Raw genomic sequence first — 23,661 nt, forward strand, 5'->3', positions numbered from 1 at the left:
GCTAAAAATCAGGGGGAAAGCAAAATGGGATGTACAAGAACAATGTCTACGTCTGTTATGGGAAGATCACATTTAATTAGACAACACATGCAAAGTGATTGGCATGGCTCCCCACAAGACAAGTGTTCAATACCGTTCCCTAACGATTATTGAAAGAATCTCTAAGCTCGTATGAATCGAGAGCTCATCTTAGTATACCTGTGACTCCTCTGCCAAGTATTTAAAGAAAATTTTCATTTCCGAATCGAATAAAGATTGGTCACACAGTTGTGCAGAATGCAACTCCGTATGCGGTGCAAATAAAGACCAACAAAACTCCAGTCTTCACCGGTAATGTTCTACTGCCTCCCTGGTAGGAGAAGGGAGTTGACAAGCCTTCCAGCAGGACCTGGGGACACATCCCTCTTCTGCCTCCTCCACTCCTCAATGGCCTCCCCAGCCCTACCCGGGCTCTCCCTCCTCCAGCTCGGGAATCTCCCTGCCCCCCGTTCCTGCACCCCTAGCTCCCTTCATCCTCCGTGGTCTCCCTTCCTCTGGCCGGAATCCCGCGAAGGCTCTTTCCCCTCCTGGCGGGTCCTAGGTGAGTCCCCGGGGCTGCCCGAAGTCTCGCGAGGGTGGTCCCGTTGCTCTGGTAACGAGTAGCCGCGCCTCGGGGAAGGGCGTAGCTGGAGGCTGTTCAACTAGGACCGTCGTTACCTCCGGCCGCTGCCCGCACGGAAGGACCTGGCCTGGCCGGAGGACGAGGGCCAGCGGTGGCGAGAGGCCGGCGCAGGCGACACAGGTGCCCCCCTCGGAGGGAAAGGAGAGCGCAGGAGGGGCCCCCCCTGCGGAAACGAGCGCGCGTGGACAGACCGCGTGCCCGGAAAATGAGCTCGTCGCTCCGCTGGCGCGTTGGGCAGTGAGCGTGGGAGGATCGCATTGATGAGAATGATTGTGGCTGAGCAGCGCGTCCCACCACCGAGATCATCATCTTGCCTTCCTGCAGACCCGCCTGGGCGCACCTGCTCTTGCCTCTTGTGCTTCAGCGGAGGAACGTACACGGAGTGGCTTTCCTGAGGCTCGGCTTTTACCCTCCAGCAGGTCAGCCTGCTGCTGTTGCGGAACTCAAGGAGCTCGCGGCCTGGGCTGTTCTAGTCAGGACCTACACGTGGTGGTCGCTAGGTAGTTTTATGTACTGGCAGCAGGTAAAGGAGACAAGAGGATTCACATCCAAATCTCTCCACGTAGGAGGTTAGCCGTTGCTCATGTACATTATTTGGTTAATTACGTGTTGATTTCTTCTTTGCAGTGGGCTACACTTACCTGGTTGGGTTCCACTTAAGCTCCTCCGGTTACAGCTGCGTCTGCAAAATACTGTGCCTGCATTTTAACATTTAGCAAGAATGGCGTTTAATAAGAACCACTCAGACCTTGAGTCCTATCTAACATGGGTGTGCTTCACATGCTCATGTAAGGAAATAAAATCCAGATTTATGCCAACCCCCTTTGGAATTGTGGTGATCCCCAGGCTGAAACTTAAGTCTCTTAGCAGAAGGCCTTAACGAGACAGACTTCTCTGTTGCATTTGTAGTTACTTGTTAGGGAGTTTGGACTTTCTTCTATGAAGTCTTGTTCCAAAAACATGCCTTTTGTAGAGAGAAATGTAAACCATGAGGTTCGAAATTGGTTAGTACTTGGGTCTCTCAAAAGTAATAGAATCTTGACAAGGAATTTCTATTACTCAGTTGTCTTAATAACTACTTGGGAGGATACTTGCATAGGAGGGAGAATGGTGATCACTAATACAATCTTCTGATAACTTGAGAGTTCAGTAAGACAAGTATAATTGAATATTAGAACAGAGACAGTATCTATACGTAGAATATTAACCAAAATATAAAGAGAAAAGTCTGTTGTAGGCAGTTGAACTGTTGGTTAATTGAAAAGTAAGCAGGGGGAAAAAAATTGAACTCCATTGCTTTTATACATTTCACTGCTAGAACAAGCAACTATAATTTTTCTTTGATTCATGACCTTTTTAATGCCTCAGGATTATTCTGAACTTGCTATCCCTCTGTGGTATTTAATTGTAAATAGAGGGTGTAAATGATTTGGCTGTGTTCCCTGGAAGTTCTTTTTCAATTAAATTATTTACTTGATTTGCCTTTTTTAGATTTGATCTCTCTCGTAAAAATGAAAATTTCTTCAAATCTTTGAAATTGAAGGTTTATTCAACTGTGTCCTAATTAGCATAGTTTTTTTAGAGAAGCCTATTGTCACTTAATTCAGTATAATTGAATGGGTACTCATTTAAGGTGATAAACACTTTCAATTTAAAAAGAATACTGTCAAATATGTTCCTTAGAAATTGTCTTGCAGCCTACCACCGTAATAAAAAAATTTCAAACCAAATACTGAAGAGATGTCAGAAGATTCAGAAAAGGAAGACTATTCAGACAGAACAATCAGTGGTGAAGATGAATCAGTATGTTTTTCTCAATTTTACCTTACTTAATTTGAGATAAAACGTGTTATAAAATATAGATTCCCAGTAAAAATATTGTAAAATCAATTGGTTGTAAAAAATCAATTGAACATTTAAATCAATAGTCACTGAAGTTGGGAAATAATTTTAGTGAAAGATATTACTGTGTGCAGTATGCCCTATCTAGAAAGAGAAGCTATATTGATAGTGTTTTCTAAGACAAAAATTTGGGTAAGATTCTTCTGAGTTTTATTAAAATGTGTGTATTAAACCATTATTAGGGTGTTGTTTTTTTTAATTCATGTCCACTTTTTTTTTTTTTTTTTGGAAGACCCTGCTTGCAGCTCTGACCCAGGGAAGAGGCTGGGAAAAGTGTCACTTATTTTCTTACGTGTACTGATTCTACTGTATTCATTATAATATGTATCATAATCCTGGAACCTTCTGTATTCTAAACCTACTGTGTGTCGCATTAGTAGGGTTAATGTGGCTCTGATGTAATAAAGGAAAGGACATAGAGAGAAAAAGGGGGGTGGACAAAATGCAATATTTAAAAAGATGTCTGGTTCTAGTGCATATTTCTGAGAGATTTTATTCACATTGTAGTAAAGTATAAATTATCATGTATGTAAGTTAAGGTGCCACAATAAGCACCCCAAAATGATTTCTAACCCTTTAAGTCTACGGCTTTCTGTGTTTCTTTTCTTTCTTTTTCTTTATTTTTGTTAATTTTATTCTTAATTTAAATTGTTCCCCAAGCTTACAAAGACTCTACATTTTACTTCTTCTCTGTGATCATTATATGACCATTATATGACCTCATTAATATGACCTTACCCTGTGGAAGAACAGGAATGAAAGATGAAAACTTTAAGGTTTCAGGATATTTGAAGTGTTGGGTGCTTTGAGCCCAGTAGCCCATAATAATCCTGTAATTTTTTTCATTTATTATAGAGTGATAAATGTAAATAAGTAAATGTAAGTAAGTAAATAAATGTAAGTAAGGCAGTCAATTCTTAGTACAAAAATTGATGTAAAAAATGTCTGCATTTGGAAACTGTTGGTTTTAAAAAGAGAAATATTTTAAAACTCTTGTTTTAGGATGAGGAGACTTTTGTGAAAATTGTACGTAAAGATCTCCACCGGTGCGCACTTTTAACAGGTTTGAACTCATCCATATATTTTCCCTTCTCTTTATGATAAGACCTTCAGTGGATGAAAAATAAGATGAGGAAACTATAAAAATGTCAGATTAAATAATATAGGGAGTTATTGTTTTGTTATTAGGTAAGGAGAGAGAAATGTATTCACTTTTGTAAGAAACTTTTGGAGTTCAAACTCTTAATGTTTGTTTTAGGTAAACCTAACTTTTAATGAAACTAAATGAACGTGGTCAATACTTCATAAAAGATTTAATATAAGAATTTACCTTGGAATTTCTTTAAATAACTAGCTCTTTAAATGCATTTTTAGTATGACTCAAGTTATGGATATAGTGTTTTGGAACTGCAGCTTTATTTAAATGAAGCATGCCTGTACAAAGAATTTCCTTAATAATTCATCTGCAAGTATTCGTGTGTGGGCATCTTGATGTATACTCAGTTTTTTAAAATTTGTGCATTTAAAGTTGTACTTTCAAACACACACTAAAATATTTCTTCCAAATATTCACATATCTATCATAGATATTTTGAAATTGAAGATACGGCCTTTATTTATTTTGTCTTTTTTCTCCACTATCCTGATAACATAGCTTCACTTTTGAAATAACGACTATTCTCAGTTTGGTGTTTATCCTTCTAGACGTTTTTCTTTATATTTCTACACATAGTTCTACCCATACTCACAGAAAATTGGTAGTAGTATTTTGTGGACGTCTCCCTGCTGCCCTTTTTATCTTTTCCAAATTTTTCCAGTCTGTTGGGAAAAAGGAGGGAACTTACTGTGTTAACTAACATTTCCTTGATTGCTAAAGAAATTGAGGATTATTTCATACCCATGTCTGTTTATAGTTTCTTGTGTTACGAGTTGCCCGTTCATAGTAATTCTTAACTTTGTTTACGTTGCTTTTTTGTTTAGAATTATTTTGATGTTAAGTTTATCATTATTCATTTGTGGCACTTTATTTTTCTATCTATTTCAGCTACAAAAGCCTTCTCTACCCCAAGATTATCAATATAATTATCTAAGTATTCTTTAAGTACTTTTATGTACTTTGAATTTTGGTATTTGATTTCTCTATAATTTACATTTACAAATAGTATGAGGTATGGATCTGATTCCTAAATTACTGCCTTGTCACTTTTGAGTCAATACAGTAAATTAGACAAAATGTGGCCTATTCACCTAATGGAATGCTAGATGCTTAATAACTACCTGTCGAATAAATGGATCTATATAACAACCCTGACAAGTAGCAAGGGAGGGTAATATTATTCCTTATAAATCTTACCTAGTAAGATTTATGTTCAAAGAGACTGCATTGGCCAACCCAAAGCATATAGAAACAAAGTGGTCGAATAGAACTGTTTGTCTGGCTCCCAGGCCAATTGCTTTATCTGCTAAAAACAGCTAAGAACTAAATCTAGGTTAAAAAAACAAACAACAAACCATGTTTCAGAGATGGAAAAGCAAAAGGAATCAGTGAGACAAATAGAATCAAGTATGTGAAAGGTAGGGAGAAAACCAGGAAAGGTAGCATCACAAAAGACAAGGGAAATGAGCCTAAGGAGAGGTGATTATCAACATCAAATTGATGTTTCAGTTATCCCATTGGAAGAGAGAGGGCCCCTGCACTACCTACCGTGTTTCCCCGAAAATAAGACATAGCCGAACAGTCAGCTCTAATACGTCTTTGGAGCAAAAATTTTATTTTACTATAAGACCAGGTAATATAATATAATATAATTAATACAATTAATATAATTTAATATACCAATATAATATAATACAATATAATTATAATATAATATAATTAATATAATACCAGATCTTACATTAATTTTTGCTCCAAAAGACGCATTAGAGCTGATTGTCCAGCTAGGTCTTATTTTCGGGGAAACAGGGTACTTGGGGCAGCCCCATTGTATTCAATGTGAATTACATTCCTGGGGTTGTGTCACACAGTGGTCCTGGAATGAGAACTAAGTAAAAGTTGTGACTTTGAAAAGATAGTTCCAGTAGGTGGTGAGGACATAGGGTCACTGGGTGTATTTAACCCATTGGACAAATAGTTGCCTCAGTGTGATTAGGTTTAAGATGAACTTAACAGTAAGCAATTTGCTAGAAAAGCTACAAGAAACAAATGTAATCCCTATCAAAATCCAACATGTTTTTTTGAGTAGCAGTGAGAATTTAACGTCAATTATTTGGGGTCAACACCTGTTTTTTAGCTATTGTGAAGATCAACTGTTAAAAAATTTAATTAGTACTTTTATTGTTAAAATATTTATAATTATATCCACAAATATTCACAGATTAATAGTGTTGAAAGGAAAAAAAGAATATATCAAAAAATTATAGGAATTGGGGGTTTCCTTCTGATCATTCATGATTGTGTTTAAATAATCTTTTTCAGGTAACTCCCTTAATGACCCATCTTTCCCCCGGACTACACAGATACTTTTGGAATATCAGCTAGGGAGATGGGTGCCACGTCTTCGTGAACCACGAGATTTATATGGTGTCTCTTCTTCCGGTCCACTGAGCCAAACACGGTGGCCATACCACTGTGAGGTCATTGATGAAAAAGTCCAGCATATTGGTATGTTCTTAGCAGTTCTGGGATTCAAACACTAGTAAATTTACTTTGCCAACTTTGATTTTAATGAGGAGACTCACGGTGTTAGCCCAGTACATTCCAACAGAAATATTACATTGGAACATATAATTAGATTATACAGAAATGTAATTTTAAATTTTCTAGGAGCCACATTTAAAAAGGTAAAAAGAAGCAAGTGAAATTTATTTCAAAAATATATTTTATTTGACCCAAATATATCCAAACTATTTTACATTCTTTTCTTTTATGTATTTAGTCTTTGGAAACTGGTGTGCGTTTTATACCTACATTTTAATTTGATTCCAATTTCTCCAGATCTGCGCCAACATTTTTCTTTTGCTTTTTGGTGATAGCCATCCTGACAAGTGTGAGATGATATCTCACTGTGGTGTTGATTTACATTTTCCTTAAGATCAGTGATATTGATAATGCAGCCCCTATCAAAATCCCAATGGCATTTTTTATAGAAACAGAAAAACAACTCTAAACTTCAGCTGGACCCACAAAAGGCTACAGAGTAGCCAAATCAATATTGGGAAAGAAGAACAAAGCTGAAGGCATCACACTTTCTGATTTCAAAACAGATTACACATCTACCATAATCAAAACAGTATGGTACTGACATAAAAACAGACATATGGAACAGAATGGAAAAGAATAAAGAGCCCAGAAATAAATCAATTGATCTTTGATAAGCGTGCCAAGAATACACAACGGGGAAAGAATCGTCTCTTCAACAAACGTTGAGAAAATTGGATATGCACATTCAGAAGAATGAAAATGGACGACCCTTATCTTACACCATAACAAAAATTCAATTCAAAATGGATTAAGGACTTACCCATAAGACCTGAAACTGTGAAACTCTTAAAAGAAACCATAGAAGAAAAGCTTCATCACATTGTTTTGGCAATATCATGGATACGACACCAAAAGCACAGGCCAGAAAAGCAAAAATAAAGAAATGGGACAACATCAAACTGAAAAGCTTCTGCACAGCAAAGGAAATAATCAACTCAATGAGAAGCCAACCTATGGAATGGGAAAAATATTTGCAAACTATATATCTGACAACGATTTAATCTTTAAAATACGTAAGAAATTTCTACAACTCAATAGCAAGAACATACTAATGACCAGATTGAAAAATGGGCTAAGGTTTTGAATAAATGGTTTTCCAACGAAGACATACAAATGGCCAACAGGTATATTTATGGACTTTTTATGTAAACTACCTGATAAAAAGTTCTTTCCCATTTTGTTGTTGGTCATACTTTCAGTTTCTTCTTGATTGTAAGTGCTCTTATATATTTAGGAGATTAGCTTACTCTGTCATGTATGTTGCTTACATTTTTTTCCCCCAGTTTGTCATTTGCCCTTTGTCTTTGTCATGTAGAATTTTTAAATTTTTATGTAATCACTTTGCCTGTCATTTTTCTATGGCTTCTGGGTTTTGAAAATCCCATGTGTCTCTTAGCACTTTTCAGGTTGTATTTTTTCTGATTAAATTTTTTCCCACCAATCCATTTTGATGCAAGAAATGAACTCCCAATCCAGTTCTGTTAACTGTCTAACCAGTTACAACAAAATTGTTAAATTATATTTTGACTGCTGATTGGAAATGCCACAATTATTATATACCAAAATCCTAAGTCTAATTTTGAATTCTATTCCATTAACCTGTGTATTCACATGGTGGCTCAAAATCCTTTAATGCTATAACTTTAAAAACTATAAACTTTATTATGTGGTAAACTTAGTTCCCCATCATTCCTTTTATTCTTTTTAAAAATTTTCCAATTTCTTGGCTGCTTTTGCCTTATTATTGTTCTACATGGAATTTAAAATAAGCTTTCCTGGTTGTCCCAAAATTAATACTGGTAACTTTATTGTGATCACATTGAATTTATAGATTAAGAAAGAGTGATGGCCGGCCCGGTGGCTCAGGTGGTTAGAGCTCCATGCTCCTAACTCCGAAGGCTGCCGGTTCGATTCCCACGTGGGCCAGTGGGCTCTCAACCACAAGGTTGCCGGTTCAATTCCTCAAGTCCCACAAGGGATGGTGGGCTGCGCCCCCTGCAACTAGAAAACGGCAACTGGACCTGGAGCTGAGCTGCGCCCTCCACAACTAAGACTGAAAGGACAACAACTTGACTTGGAAAAAAAGGCCTGGAAGTGCACACTCTTCCCCAATAAAGTCCTGTTCCCCTTCCATAAAATCTTAAAAAAAAAAAAAAAAAAAGAAAGAGTGACATCTTTACAATATTGCATCTTTCTAGCCAAGAACAAGGTATGTCTCACTATTTATTCTAGTTTTCCTTTAACTCCCTTAGTATAGTTTAAAATTGTTCCTGCACCTTTCCTAAGCTTTATTTTTAGATATTGTATTTTGTTGCTATTTTAAATTGAATCTTTTTTTTCTTTTCTTTTAGCTTTATTGAGGTATAATTGACAAAGTTGTAATATATTTAAAGTGTACAACATGATGACACGTGTACACTGTGAAAGGATTCCCACTATTGAGTTAATTAACACATCCATCACCTCACATAATTTACCTTTTTTCCCCTTTTTCGGTGAGAACACTTAAGTTCTATTTTAGCAAATGTCAACTACACAATTCAATATCACCAACTAATCACCATATTATACATTAGATCTGCAGACATTATTCATCTTATAACTGAAAGTTGTACCCCTTTACCAGCTTCTCCCTATTTCCTCCGGCCCTCTGCCTCCCAGCTTTTGGCAACCACCATTCTACTTTCTGTTTCTGAGTTCTACTATTTATTTTTAATTCCACGTATAAGTAATACCATGCAGTATTTTCTTTTTTTCTTTCTGACTTATTTCGCTTAGCATAATGTCCTCCAGTTTCACCCACATAGCTGCAAATGCCAGAATTTCTCTCTCTTTTTTTTAACAAAATTAATCGTGGTTTTTTGTTTGTTTGTTTCTGAAGAAAGTAAGTCAGACTGAGATTAAGAAAAACAACGTTAGGAGACATGGATTCACAGAAAGGGTAGTTTGAGAATTATTTGAGAAATATCTGCCAAGTTTTTAATTTTTCTAAAGCCTTGACCTATGTGACCATTTCTATCCATATATGGTTATAGATTAAACATTACTTTTAGTAAATATATGCCATTTGTCACAGTGGGGAAAGAGCATCTTCTGGAAAGGGAAAGCTTTGTCATCACCTCTTGGATTAGCACACTTACCCTTTGTTAAACACAATGTCCCTGTACCTAGTTTCTATCCCTCCTTCACTGGAAGGATACAAAGTCTTTTAATGTTTCTCTCTGGGATCCAGGAGGGAATGTGTTGAAGGGAAAGAGTACAAAATGGAGGATCCTTTGCAGTGTCATCCTCTTGAAGTATCTTATCAACTACCTCTTGCTCCCTTCTCCAGTCTTTTTTAATGTGGAATTCGTAGAGTCTCTCAATCTTTCAACAACAACAACAAAGGCCTCTGTGTTTAAATTAATGGAGGACCTTTGTGATCCAATGGTTCATTGAACAATGTGGCAAGGAGCATGTCTTAGTCAGCTCAGGCTGCTGTAACAAAATACCATAGATTGAGTAGTTTAAACAACCAACATTTATCATTTTTTCTAAGAGTTCCGGAGGCTTTGATGTCAGAGATCAAGGTGGGAAGATTTGGTTCTTTGTTTTAAAAAATTGAATCTTTATTGCATATTATTTTCTAACTTGTTTTGTAGAAGAAAGTTGTTTTGTGTATTAATTTTGAAACAACCCACCTGTTGTTTGTAGTTTTTAAGTTTTGTATATGTGCTAGTTATACAATTATATACTAGTAATGTAACTAAATCTCCTCATTTCCAATTTGTATACATCATTTTTTCTTGACTAAATGCATTGACTCATACTTGCAAAAAATATTTAATAGTTTTACATTCATCTTGTTCTTCATTTTAATGAGAATGTTTTTAGTGTTTTTCTCTCTATGCAAACTATTAGCTTATGGTTTGAAATAAATTTGCTTTTGATCATATTAAGGATCCATTTATTCTTGTATTAATAAGAAACTTTACCAGGAATAATTAACTTTTATTAAATGCCTTTTCAACATCTATGGAAAGTGTCATAATGCTATCTGTTGATATGTTACTTTGGTGAATTATACTATAGTAGGTTCCCTAATATTGAACCAGCTGATATTATTGGAATGAATTGCAGTTATTCATTGTATATTATTTGTGTGTTGCTAGGTTCTGTATGCTAAAATCTTATACAGGATTTTTTCTCTAATATTCATGAGTAAGCTAAATTTGTCATTTTCTAGCTTTTGTACTTCTTTAGGTTTTGATATAAATATTTTTCAGAATTCTTCCTCATGTTCTAGAACAGTTTGAATAATACTGTAACTGTTCTTTTAAAGTTTGATAGAATTCCCCTAAAACAGTCTGGACATATTGTTCTTGTTGTTTTAGATATACAGAAGATATTTTTGTTGTAAAACTTCTGGGGGGCCGACCCGGTGGCTCAGGCGGTTAGAGCTCCATGCTTCTAACCCTGAAGGCTGCTGGTTCTATTCCCACATGGGCCAGTGGGCTCTCAACCACAAGATTGCCAGTTCAGTTCCTCGAGTCCCTCAAGGGATGGTGGGCTCTGCCCCCTGCAACTAAGGTTGAACACGGCACCTTGAGCTGAGCTGCCGCTGAGCTGCCGCTGAGCTCCTGAATGGCTCAGTTGGTTGGCGCGTCCTCTCAACCACAAAGTTGCCGGTTCGACTCCTACGGCACCCTCCACACCTAAGATTGAAAGGACAACAACTTGACTTGGAAAAAAGTCTTGGAAGTACACACTGTTCCCCAATAAAAAAGCTTCCCTTTCCCCAATAAAAAATCTTAAACAAACAAACAAAAAAAGCACAGAATTTTATTTAAAAAAAAAACTTCTGTTTCTTCTTTGTTAGTTCTATTTAGGTTTTCCATTTATCTCAGGGACAGTTTTGGATATTTGTGTTTTCCTAGAAAAATAATGCTTTCTTGCAGGAATTTTAATTCAGTCACATAGATTTAGTCAAAATATTCTCTTGTAATTATTGTAATTTCCTTTGACTACATAAGATTTTCCCACTCTGTTCTCACATTTTACGTTAAGTTTTTGTACATTCTGATTTTCTTCTCCCCTGATTATGTAGGATTTATCTTGTTAGTTTTTTTCCCAAGTAATCAGTGTTTGAGTATATTTATTAGTTGTTTTCAAATTCATTAATTTATTATTTTTTTGTACATCTAATTCATTTAGGCTTAGTTTGGTTTTTATTTAACCTCTTACTCCGTATTTAACTTCTTGTTTCTTAATATATTATTATGAAAAATTTCAAATATAGAGAGAAGTTGAAAGGATTGTATAGGGACACCCAAATCTCACGAGCTAGATTCTTATTATCAATTATTTGCCATATTTCTTTATCACATATGTAACCAACTATCTATCCCTCTCTCTACCCATCAAACCGTCTTAGTGTTTTTATTTATTTCAAAGTAAGTTGCAGACATACTTACATTTTACCTCTAAACACTTCAGTGTATTATAGTTAGAGTTTAATTCTTCGTTTATGATTCTTTTTTATTTTTGAGGTAAATTTTACATTCAATGAAATGCATGCATTTAAGTGTATCAGTCAATGAATTTTAGCAAATGCATACATCTGTGCAATCCAAAGCACTACCACAACAAAGAACATTACCATTACAATCACTTTAAAATTGAAACAGGTATAAACCTAACAAAACAGGTTCAAGACTTGTATGCTTAAAACTGTATAATGCTAATGAAAGAAATCAAAGATCTACGTAAATCAAGAATTAGACCATGTTCATGGATTGGAAAACTCAATATAGTCAAGAGATCAGTTCTCCCCAAATTGATAGGTTCCAGGCAATTCCCATCAAGGTTTTTTGTAGATTAGACAAAATGAGTCTAAAATTTATATGGAAAAGTGAAGGAACTTAGAATAGCTAAAACAATTTTGAAAAAAAAATCATAAGGTGATTTCAAGACCACTTATAGCTACAGTAGTCAAGGCCCTGGTGTTTGTGGAAGGATATACATAGATCAATGGAACAAGAGAGGAGGAAATAGAACCACATAGATATGCCCAACTGATTTTTGACAAAGGTGCAAAAGCAATTCAATGGAGGAAAGTTAGCATTTTCATCAAATGTTGGACACCCATAGGTAAAAAAAAAACAAGAAAAAAGAACAAGAAAAGTCTAGTGCTTTATAAAAACTAAGTCTAGTGCTTTATAAAAACAGTTAATTCAAACTGGATCACAAATCTAAATGTAAGACATAAAATGATAAAAATAGGAGAAAATCTCCACAATCTAGAGCTAAGCAAGGAGTTCTTAGAAGTGACACCAAAAACATGATTAATAAAATGAAAAGATACATTGGACTTCATCAAAATTAAAAACTTTTGCTTTATGAGATGTTGTTAAGAGGAATACAAAAGGAAGAAGAAATACAAAAAGCAAAATGTGCATGCCAGCGGATTCTGTCCCTTTTTATGAGGAAAGCAGCTTTCCCAAAAATTTCACCAGTATTTTTTTACATCTCATTGGCCAAATTTAGATTATGGCTGCTCCTAGCCACAGAGAAGCCTACAAGATTGAGGTTTTTAGTGGAGCTCATCGCCACCTTATAAAGTCAGGTTTTTGGTAGTACAAACAAACAAGAAAAGATCAGAATAAATATTGGGAGGGCGACAAGTAGTGTATGCAACTGTAATTTTGCAGGGCCTTCTACTCTTAAATGTTTTTTTGTTCATGCAACTGTGAACTAACTTGAATTAGTATTTAATGCTGCATATGGAAATGGCTTATCCTGGCAATTACTTACCAAGTCACGTAGTCTGCCTTAAGACAACATTAAGTGGCTCCTTAGCACTACTACACTTTTGGATGTGCTGTGAAGCCTTTTGAAGAAGTACCTATCTTTTGGATGCTCTTGTTAAGAAGTTATGTAAAGCTTTATAACAGATAACGCAAGTGCAAAACAAACTGACGATTCTGATTGAGAACACTTTTAAAGGCTTGAGTATTCTAAACTTTGAGGATGTATGTAACTGTCCTGAGAAGCCTGTTCCAGAAAACTAAGAGGATGTAATTATCAAATTAAATGAGAACCAGATACAGACTAATAAGGAATGCCAATGAGTAGATAGATAAATCGACAGATGCCTGGAAAGACAGAACTACTGAAACTTACTCAAGAGGAAATTGAAAATCTAAATAGACATATAATAAGATTTGGAATTAGTAGAAAAACTGCAAAGAAAAGCCCATGCTCAAGTAGCTTCATTGCTGAATTCTACCATACGCTTCATGTTTGGAACATTCTACCAAACGTTCCTACCAATTCTTCACAAACTCTTCCAAAAAAAGAAAAAAAAAAAAGGAAGAGAAGGGAAAACTTCCCAAATGATTCAATGAGACCAGTATTACCCTGGGTACAAAACCAGACAAAGACATCAAACTAATGTAATACAGCATGTCAATAGAATTTTTAAAACATAATGAAGTGGAAAGAACACTGCCCTTACAAGTCAGAGTGAAGTCTTGGCTTTGCTGTTAGCTAAGTATATGACCTTGGTAAAGTCACAAAACCTCTCCAGTTACCCTTCAGCTTTCTTATCTGAGAAAATAACAGAGGAGAAGCCCACCTTCCAGGGAACCCCTAACCCCGACCCCATCGTGTGAGAAGCCAGAACAGTGCAAGAGAAAATATAACGCTACAGCGTGAAAGAGACTAAAAGGCTGCAGAGGGAGAGAAAATAGAATATTCCACCAACACCTACTATAATGATTTCATTACATCAATGACGTTAATTGTTGGATGTTAACCTTGAATTTCTCGGTAAATTCTATTTGGGCATAGAGTATAATTCTTTGTATGTGTTCCTGGATTCAGTTTATTAGTATTTTGTTGAGGAATTTTGTATCTACATTCATATTAGATATAGGTCTGTAGTTTTCTTGTGATGTCTTTCTATGATGTCCATGTCTTATCTGAGAAGATTAACAAGATCAGTGGTGCTGACTGTTTAAAAGTATTAGAAGTAGAGAAGCAAAGAATTTAGATAGGATGGTATGAAATTAGAAAACCACATTTAATATTACATCTAGTAGGGGGAATTCTCTTTAACTTTCTAGGGCAAAACAGGAGCGAAGTCAGAGCCAAACTACAAAGTTCTTAGTAGAAAACATAGAAGTAAATCGTCATGACTTTGGATTTGGCAATGGATTCTTAGCTATAGCACCAAAAACATAAGCAGCAACAATAAAAGTGTCTCAATTGAATTTCATCGAAATTAAACACTTTTGCGCTTCAAAGAAAACTCTCAAAGTGCAAATACAACCCACAGAATGAGATAAAATATTTGCAAACTGCCTGATGAAGGACTTATGCAGAACTCTTACAGCTCACAATAAAAAGACAAATAACTCAAATAAAAATGTGCAAGTGATCTGAATAGACATTTCTCCAAAGAAAGTAAACATAGCCAATAAACACATGAAAATATATTCAGCATCTTTAGTTATCTGAGAAGCGCAAATGAATACCACAGTGAGATACCACTCTACACCCACTAGGATGACTATAATCAAAATCAGGTAACAAGTGTTGATGAGAATGTAGAGAAATCAGAATCCTCAGACTCTGATGGTGGGAATATAAAATCATGCAGCTCCTTTGGAAAAGTTAGGCATTTCTTCAGAAAGTTAAACATAGACATACCGTTTGACCCAAAGTAAGAGTACTTTGATAAACTGCAAAATTGACCATATTGTACAGGTTCTTTCTCATTTCTAATGATAGAACTAAAAAGTGGCAACATCTAAGGTAATTGGGCTGTGAACTCACTTTTTCCAGTCACACAGATCATGGTCAAAAATTCGGTCAAATATAGATCATGCATTTGAGCAAGGTTCAGACAACTTTTAAGAAATTTGGTACTGAAAATAATGAAGACAAGGAAAGCTGGTATAGCTAAAGAAGAAAGTAGGGGTTCAAGGATAGCTTTCCTTTGGGGAGACAGAAGAAACCTGAACATTTTATTAAGCTTAGGAGACAACCATTATCAGGCGAGAAGCTGAAGATTCAGGGAAAAAAGGAATAAAAGATGGAGCAAGACTCCCAGAGGTGGGTCAGAAAGGCATCCAAGAGAAATAGAAACTTTAGTATAAAATGCGTAATAACACAAAATAATCATGAACTGCTCACTATAGTAACTTACAACAACATGTGAATGAAATGTTATGGGTTGTGTTAAAGTGTGACAATGTTTGTTATTACTTCCCATGAGCCCTTGGTAAAATCTAGCCCCACTCAAAACACTAAATTTTAGCCTAGATCTACCAATGAATGACTTGAAAATATACAATAAAATCTTCCTGTTTTATTTTTGTCATATTCAAGTAATGGTTTCTCTCTCTCTCTTTTTTTTTTTTTTTTTTACAGATTGGACTCCTTGTTCTGAGCCAGTGTACATCCCAACAGGTCTGGAGATGGAACCCCTTTATCCAAACTCCAAGGAAGATACTGTTGTTTATCTAGCTGAAGATGGTGAGTACATAAGGAAACTGTTGCTATAAAATATAATTTGGTACCTGGGGTAATCTTTTAGTTATATTTGTTTTGCTGTTTATGGTGGAAATCGCAGAGTGCTGGGAAATCCCTGTCCCCATAAAGGTGTTTGGTGACATGTTGATCCAAATGTTTATTTGGTGCTAGTGATCTTCTTGAAGGTGTACTGCAGTTTATGCAAAGTTACTTTAAAATAAAATATCACTTTGGCCATTAGAATGGAGAATTATATTTAAAAGGAATTGTGCTTCACATCAGTTTTCAAAGATAAATCCAGTGGAGTGCCCTGCAACTATTATATTATTCTCTCTCTATTAATAAGAGGATTTTTTTTTTGGTCCAGTTTTATAGTCATTTACAGGGAGAAGGCAAGTTCAGAGCCAATTACTTCATAATAACCGAAAGCAGAATGAGGATTTTTAATGTGAGAAATATTTGAATTTATTTGAGGAATTGCTTTTCTAAATACTTGTAGATTTTTAGATTTGCTAATCTACATACTTGTAGATTTTCTCACTTCAACATAAATCTGTGTGTTAATATCAAATTACTTTAAAAATTAGTGACACTTCACTTATGACTATCACTTATGACTAGCTCCACATTCTATACAGAATGGCCTATGCTTTCTACATGGCTTAAATCTTGATGGCCTTCTTCTTTCATCAGCTTACAAAGAGCCCTGCTTTGTGTATTCCCGAGTTGGGGGCAACCGGACCCCCCTGAAGCAGCCTGTGGATAATTGTGACAGTACTTTGATGTTTGAAGCAAGATTTGAGAGTGGTAATCTACAGAAGGTAGTCAAAGTGTAGGTTTTAATTATGTTTATTTGAGAATCTAGACCATCACCTGTTTACTCTTCTCTATAGTAGGTACATGAAAGTTTTAGTCTCCATAACTGAATTGTAATTCCTTAAAGTATGGATGCTAATTAAAGAAGATTGTGGGGATCGGTATGAAAGGTTCAAATTCTGGGTTCAAATAATTTTAAGAGCTCTGAGTTAAAGTTAAGCAGGTTTCTGTACTGCACATTTTCAGAATGTCAATATGAATTGTCATGTACGTACACACACACCTTCTCAGACTGTTACACTATTTTCAGTGGAACAGTTCTTGGGAGACATGTTCCACAAAATACATTTGGGAACATACATGCTATCCAATGGCATTCTTTTAAAAAATTCTGTTATAAAAATGTTTAAATGTACACTTAAGTATAGAGAATAATGCAGTTCTACATTAACTGCCATATACCACCTAGATTCAACAGCAGTTATCAAGATTTTGCAACATTTACTTCACTTATTCCTAGTTCACTTTTTATAAACACACACACACAAACACACATACACACACACACAGTGCATAGTGCTGATACAATAGAAAGGTACTTGGTAAAGAAAAAAGTCACAACTAACCAGGTAAGATAGTTTTATATATATATATATACATATATATATATATATGTATATATATATATGTATATATATATACATATATATATGTATATATATATACATATATATATGTGTATATATATGTAATATACCAGTAATATATTACAATATATATATATATATGTGATATACCAGTAAAATTATTTTTACCTTTATTTAAGTATCCTCAGTGACTAAATATGGGGGATACAAATAGTCATCAAATACAGTCCTCAAAGTGTGTAAAATTTTATAATCAATGTGGTCATGTTAATTTATATGTCTTAAAACATTCTCAGTGACAGTTATTTCCAATCCCTAGAATTAGAATCAAATAAAAAACAGAACTGTATGTCTGAAGTAAAAAGAGAAACATTGGACTTGAATTCAGCTTCAAGACCTCTTTAATTATTTCTTTTCTAGAAAATGTAATTGGATTGAAAGTATAATTTTTTATCAAAGGCCCATTTTTAGGTGCTCTCTTGAATTACAAAGTAATTTAAAAAAGGCTGTAGAATTAGCATAGAAGCAGTTTCACATCCAATAAAAGAGAAAATTTCAAAACTTTGATCTTTGCAATTACTTACCATTTAGGATACTGCCTAAACAAACATTGTTGGCCCCCATTTTTCCCCCCCAAAAAAAGCTTTCCGTGAATAGTAAAATAAAATGATTTTCCTTATTTATTTTAACTTGAATATTGTTTCTACATTTTTATGTGCTCTTTCTTCCTTCCTGTTTTATGTATTAGGGCAGAATATGAATACCAGATGACTGTGCGTCCTGACCTCTTCACAAACAAGCATACTCAGTGGTACTATTTCCAAGTCACTAATACCCGAGCAGGAATTGTCTACAGATTCACTATTATCAATTTCACCAAACCTGCTAGCCTTTACAATCGGGGTATGCGCCCCCTGTTTTATTCTGAAAAAGAGGCGAAGTCTCGTAATATTGGCTGGCAGAGAATAGGAGACCAAATCAAGTATTACAGGAACAACCCTGGGCAAGATGAGCGCCATTATTTCTCTCTTACATGGACATTTCAATTTCCACACAACAAGGATACCTGCTACTTTGCTCACTGCTATCCTTACACTTACACCAACCTGCAAGAATACCTTTCTACCATCAATAATGACCCAGTGCGATCAAAGTTTTGTAAAATACGCGTCTTGTGCCACACGATTGCTAGGAATATGGTGTATGTTTTAACAATCACCACCCCCTTGAAGAATGCTGACTCAAGAAAGCAAAAGGCCGTGATTTTGACTGCAAGGGTACACCCAGGAGAAACCAACAGTTCTTGGATCATGAAAGGCTTCCTAGATTTTATTTTAGGAGACTCAAGTGATGCCCAGTTGCTTCGGGACACTTTCGTTTTCAAGGTGGTACCCATGCTAAATCCAGATGGTGTGATTGTGGGAAACTACCGGTGTTCCTTAGCTGGACAGGATTTAAACCGTAACTATACATCTGTTCTGAAGGAGTTATTTCCTTCTGTTTGGTACACCCGGAACATGATCCGTAGGTAAACTACGCCTCAAATTACCTCTCTGCTTATTTAATAAACTTGGTAGTAAGAATTTTGCTCCCATAATCCCCATTCATGTTACTCTAGATTTTCTTAACACACGAGTAGTTTAACTTTAGCTACTTAATTTTCCCCCCTTTCTTTCTAACTCTGCTTCTATGCCTTTCTGGCATTATGCCACTGGATTCACTAGCCTTTTATCGAATAATAAAATCGACTCTAGAACATTTTGATGGCTTTGTGAAACTAATAGTTAAATTTGCATGTACCAAATTTGGTTTTTTGGTGAAGCTAGTGGTAGCACTGATGTTTACTTTGGGATCCTTGAATCCCTTATGTGTGAAAATTAACTACATCTCACAGAGCCTTTAGGTAACATGTTAATCACGTATTGCTCTAATATGAGTCTTTTGATTATCAGGTTACATAGTTATTTAAAACTTTCATGAGTAATAATCTTATTTGCCCCTGGAAAAATTGCACAGCTTTAAATTTTTCAAAGAATCCAGAACAGTAAAATGTACGTAATATCTATTTGCTGAATTGATTAGGTGAATTCTTTAATAGATTCAGATAATAACAAATCAGGAATAGACATGTGCTAGAGTGTCAGGATTTATTGGAGTCAGAATACCCATTCCAAGTCCAAAGTTTCTTAACTTTTTTGGTTAAGAAGGCTGTGCTGGGGTTGAACATAGCAGATTAGAATTCCTGTTATATTATTTGCTAACTGTGTGACCTTGAGCAATTTAAAAACAAATCTCAACCTGGTTTCTCATCTATAAAATGTAAATAATGATACCACACAGATGGGAGGACTACATGAGATTATTATTACTAACGTACCCAGAATAAAATCTGGAACACTGGACGTTTTCAATGTAGCCAGTGTTTCCTCAAAAATGAAAAAGAAAAATAAGTTTGTTGAATCAGATAAAGATGTAAAAACTCTCTGCAAACTATTTAGGATTATAAGTACGATTACAGAGAGTGTTTATATCCTTATCCAGCTTTGTTACCAGGGCCCCTAATGCAAGCTGAAGGCTGAGGACCTCAAGGGTACCTCCAGTTTCTCAGAGGAGCTAACAGGCTTTCAAAGCATGGCTCCAATGATCTTATTTCAGCCTCAACTTTCACTTTTCATGTTAATCCTTTTATCTGCTTAGGCAAAAAGGGAGTGAAGTACAGGTCCCCACAAACAAAACTGAAAACTCTGGTTTCCCACCCCTCACAAATGTGGACTTCAGAATTCCCCAAAGGTAGCTGAGGAAATGGTTAAGTAAGAAAAGAATGACCCATGACTGCCTTCTTTTCCTGATAATGGCACACAATCAAAAAAGGGAGCTGACTAAAGGCAGCATGGCATCTTGGATTGGATTCTAAGACACCAAAAAGGACATTAGTGGGAAAACTAGTGAAATTCAAATAAGGTTGGGCGTGTAGTTAGTAGTAATGTACCAATGTCAGTTTCTTAGTTTTTGACAATGACAATGGTTACATAATATGTTAACAGCAGGGGAAACTGAGGGAGAGGTATATGGACATGGTACTGTTTTTGCAAATTTTGTGTAAATCTGAAGTTATTTCAAAATGTTATTTTTTTATATAAAAAGAGGAGCTGAGGGGATGTCTGTGAGAGTACCTATAACGTCTACTTAATGGTCCTTGACACTGAGGGTACCTGGCCCAACACAAGATGGCTTGCAGGCCAAGGTCCCTTGGCCTGTCTCCGTGGAAAATAGTTTAAATGTCTCAGTTTGTTTCAGATTGCCTTGTAAGAAGGTTAAGGCAGGATTCTATTGAGTACGTTTTAGAAAGACTGCCAAGAAAGAGAACTACCTTAAAACAATTAATCATAGCCAGATAAGTAGAATAAGTAGTCAGTCACATATGTGGGGAAAGGTGAGCAGCTGTAAGCATATCTAAAATTGAGTATATTTTTTAAATACGAGAATTAGAGAAAGTAGATTTTAGTATAGGGGATTAGAATATCTTGCCTGTGGGTAAGGAAACTATCCAAACTGTTTCTAAAGTGATTTAAATTAATATAAGATGAGAAACTGTAATATCCTATTTCATTTCAGAAGTAGTAACATTTCTTTGGGAATGAATTACTTAGAAGTAGAGGTTTCTTTTGACTCACAAGAAGCCAAAAGATCATTAAAATTGGGGAAATGTTGGTTCAAAAATGTACAACGAATTTCCTATTTTAGGAGCTAATGTGATATCCTTGCTTTATAATCTAGTCATTTTTCTAAAAACTTGCAATAATCGTTTAGTGGCTTTGTCAATCTGATGTTATCAATTAGAATTTACTGGGCACCAAATGAGAAAAGGGCAATAAATTAATACATGTAACGGACATCAGTATGACACTTCACTGCACTTTAAAGGAGTATTGCTTGTATTAGGTTGGTGCAAAAGTAATTGTGCTTTAAAAGGTTAAAAATAATTGCAAAAATCACCATTACTTTCGTACCAACCTAATAATAGAAGCTATGTTGTGAAAGCTTTGATTTTGGATTTTGATATTTTTGTTATAAAAGTACAGTAGTCCTCCCTTAGCAATGTTCACCCTCTGCAGTTTCGGTTTCCCATGGCCAATGGCGGTCTGAAACTAGTAAATGGATAAACTACAGAAATAAACAATTTGTAAGTTTTAAATTGCATGCCATTCTGAGTAACATCATGAAATCCCGCTCTGTCCCATCTGGGATGTGACTCATCCCTGGTCCAGCGTTTCCACGCTGTATATGCTCCCCTCCTGTTAGTCAACTCGGTAGCCGTCTTCATTGTCAGATTGACTGTCCCGGTATCCAGTGCTTGTGTTCAGAAACCCTTGTTTTACTTAATAATGGCCCCCAACAGCAAGGGTAGTAATGCTAGCAATTCAGATATGCCAGAGAGAAGCTGAAAAGTGCTTTAAGTGAAAAGGCATGCAAGTATATGAAGAAACAAACAAACAAACAAAAAACAGGGTATATAGGGTTTGGTAATATCCAAGGTTTCAGGCATCCACTGGGGTCTTGGAACGTATGCCCTGCAGATAAGGAAGAGACTACTGTAATACATTTCCTATTACTATAAAAACCATTGCTAATATTTTGATATTTATCCTTCCAGATATAACAAACAATATATGTAATTTTGATTATTTCTGTAATATAATAATGTTGTATAAAGTTCAGAAATATGGAAAAAAAAAAAGGGAAGGGAGAAATGCCCATAATTCTACCACCTTCACAGCACTACTTTTTTACCTTTTGAAAGCCTTTCTATTATTTTCATCAATCAACTTGGGGGGCTTATTTTTTTATTGTTTTAATATATATCGAATGCCTAAATTATACAAGCTAAGGCTTGAGCTGTTAAGACTATGTCATGATTTCCTTAAACTATATATTTTAAATTTGCCAGAAAAAAAAGTCAATGAAAACTTTGGTACCGTTTTTCTCAAAGCGATATTTATTCACTACATTAATCAAGGGTTAAATATTAATTGGCTTCAGCCTTATAACCAAGTCACAAGGCACTCCACTTCTAACAAATCTTTTGGGTACTTGTGTGCATAGCACAGTTCTAGATGATTTGAAGCATTCCCTATCCTTAATAAGATTACACATCAAACGTGCTAACTTTCCTAGGCAAGTGGACAAGTAAATGGCACCATTACGCAGTGCTACAGGAGTTGAAAAAAAGAAAAATCTTGGCTAGTGAGAGAGGAAATAAGACAAGAGGTCAATCTGAGGAATGAGGGGTAGTATTTGCATTTACAGAGATGAAGAAAGAAAGGCATTCCAGTCAGAAAGAATCTGTGCAGGAGCTAATGGAGAAAGAGAGGCGTGAACTGGTTTCTGTACAGAAAACCAGAATATAATAAACCAGATCCTGTCGGAGAAACTGTTGGGAGTAAGGTAAATTTTGTCCTTATAATGGAAGGCATTTGTATGTTACCTGTGGTCAATAGGAAATTTTTGTAGATGTTTTAAAAAATTGTATATAAGTAAAATATACAGTGTAGGTAAAAGAAGTAAATTGAAAGCCTAATATAAGAAATTCAATTTATTTGGATCGTAGACTTGTAAATCCAGAGTTAAGCCTATAAAAGAAAAATGTAGCGGTAAACTGTAGTAACTTACTCTGTCTTTTCTTGGTAGATTGATGGAGAAACGAGAAGTTATCTTATATTGTGACTTTCATGGCCATAGTAGAAAAGAGAACATCTTCATGTATGGCTGTGGTGGTAGTGATGGATGTAAAGCCTTATACTTACAGCAACGAATCTTTCCACTTATGCTTAGCAAAAATTGTCCAGATAAAGTAAGCACCTTTAAAGATTTTAACTTTCTTTTACTACATGTAGCCCACATGACACAGCAGAATGGATAATCTTATTCAGTAAACTGATTTTTTATTTAGTTATTTTGACTGATTTATACAATTGACCGTAAGAAAGCAACTATATGGACTGTTTAGTGACCCATAATTTGAAATATGAAGAAGAAAATGTCCATTATTCTACCACCAATGAAAAAGAAAACGCCCATTATCCTACCAATGATAAAAAAAAACGGATTATCTTCTTCCTAAAGTCAAGAAAAAGGCACAGATGTCCACTCTTACCCCTTTAGTTCAGCCTTACACTGGAGGTTCTAACAACTACAGTAAGGCAAGAAAAAGAAATAAAAGGCAAAGAGATTGGAAAGGAAGAAGTAATAACGATGATATGACTGTCTTCATAGAAAATCCAAAGCAATCCACAAAAAAAACCCCTAGAACTAATAAGTGAGTTGAACAATGTCGTAGGATACAAGGTCAACCCACA

General features: G+C 35.4%; 1 protein-coding gene across 5 annotated transcripts in view; it reads left to right on the forward strand.

Moving 5' to 3' along the window:
- Positions 1–651: 651 nt before the first annotated feature.
- Positions 652–23,661, forward strand: part of LOC308492737 (cytosolic carboxypeptidase 3-like) — a gene marked incomplete at its 3' end in the record, with an annotated part of 76,906 nt that continues 53,896 nt past the window's right edge. The window contains exons 1-7 of one of the 5 annotated variants that reach the window (XM_081038058.1): positions 901–1,230; positions 2,345–2,464; positions 3,566–3,626; positions 6,042–6,227; positions 15,741–15,845; positions 18,054–18,833; positions 22,994–23,156. In XM_081038058.1, the coding sequence (XP_080894184.1) occupies positions 18,073–18,833; positions 22,994–23,156 (924 nt within the window). In that variant the 5' untranslated portion in view covers positions 901–1,230; positions 2,345–2,464; positions 3,566–3,626; ... (1 more) ...; positions 15,741–15,845; positions 18,054–18,072. Of the gene's footprint in view, positions 1,231–2,210; positions 2,465–3,565; positions 3,627–6,041; positions 8,171–15,740; positions 15,846–16,535; positions 16,675–18,053; positions 18,834–22,993; positions 23,157–23,661 lie in introns of those variants that run through there. The other 4 variants (XM_081038063.1, XM_081038057.1, XM_081038062.1 and 1 more) reach the window with 4 other exon arrangements.

The sequence above is a fragment of the Rhinolophus hipposideros genome (genome assembly GCF_964194185.1).
Source record: "Rhinolophus hipposideros genome assembly, chromosome: 25".
In the NCBI taxonomy this organism is placed as follows: Eukaryota; Metazoa; Chordata; class Mammalia; order Chiroptera; family Rhinolophidae; genus Rhinolophus; species Rhinolophus hipposideros.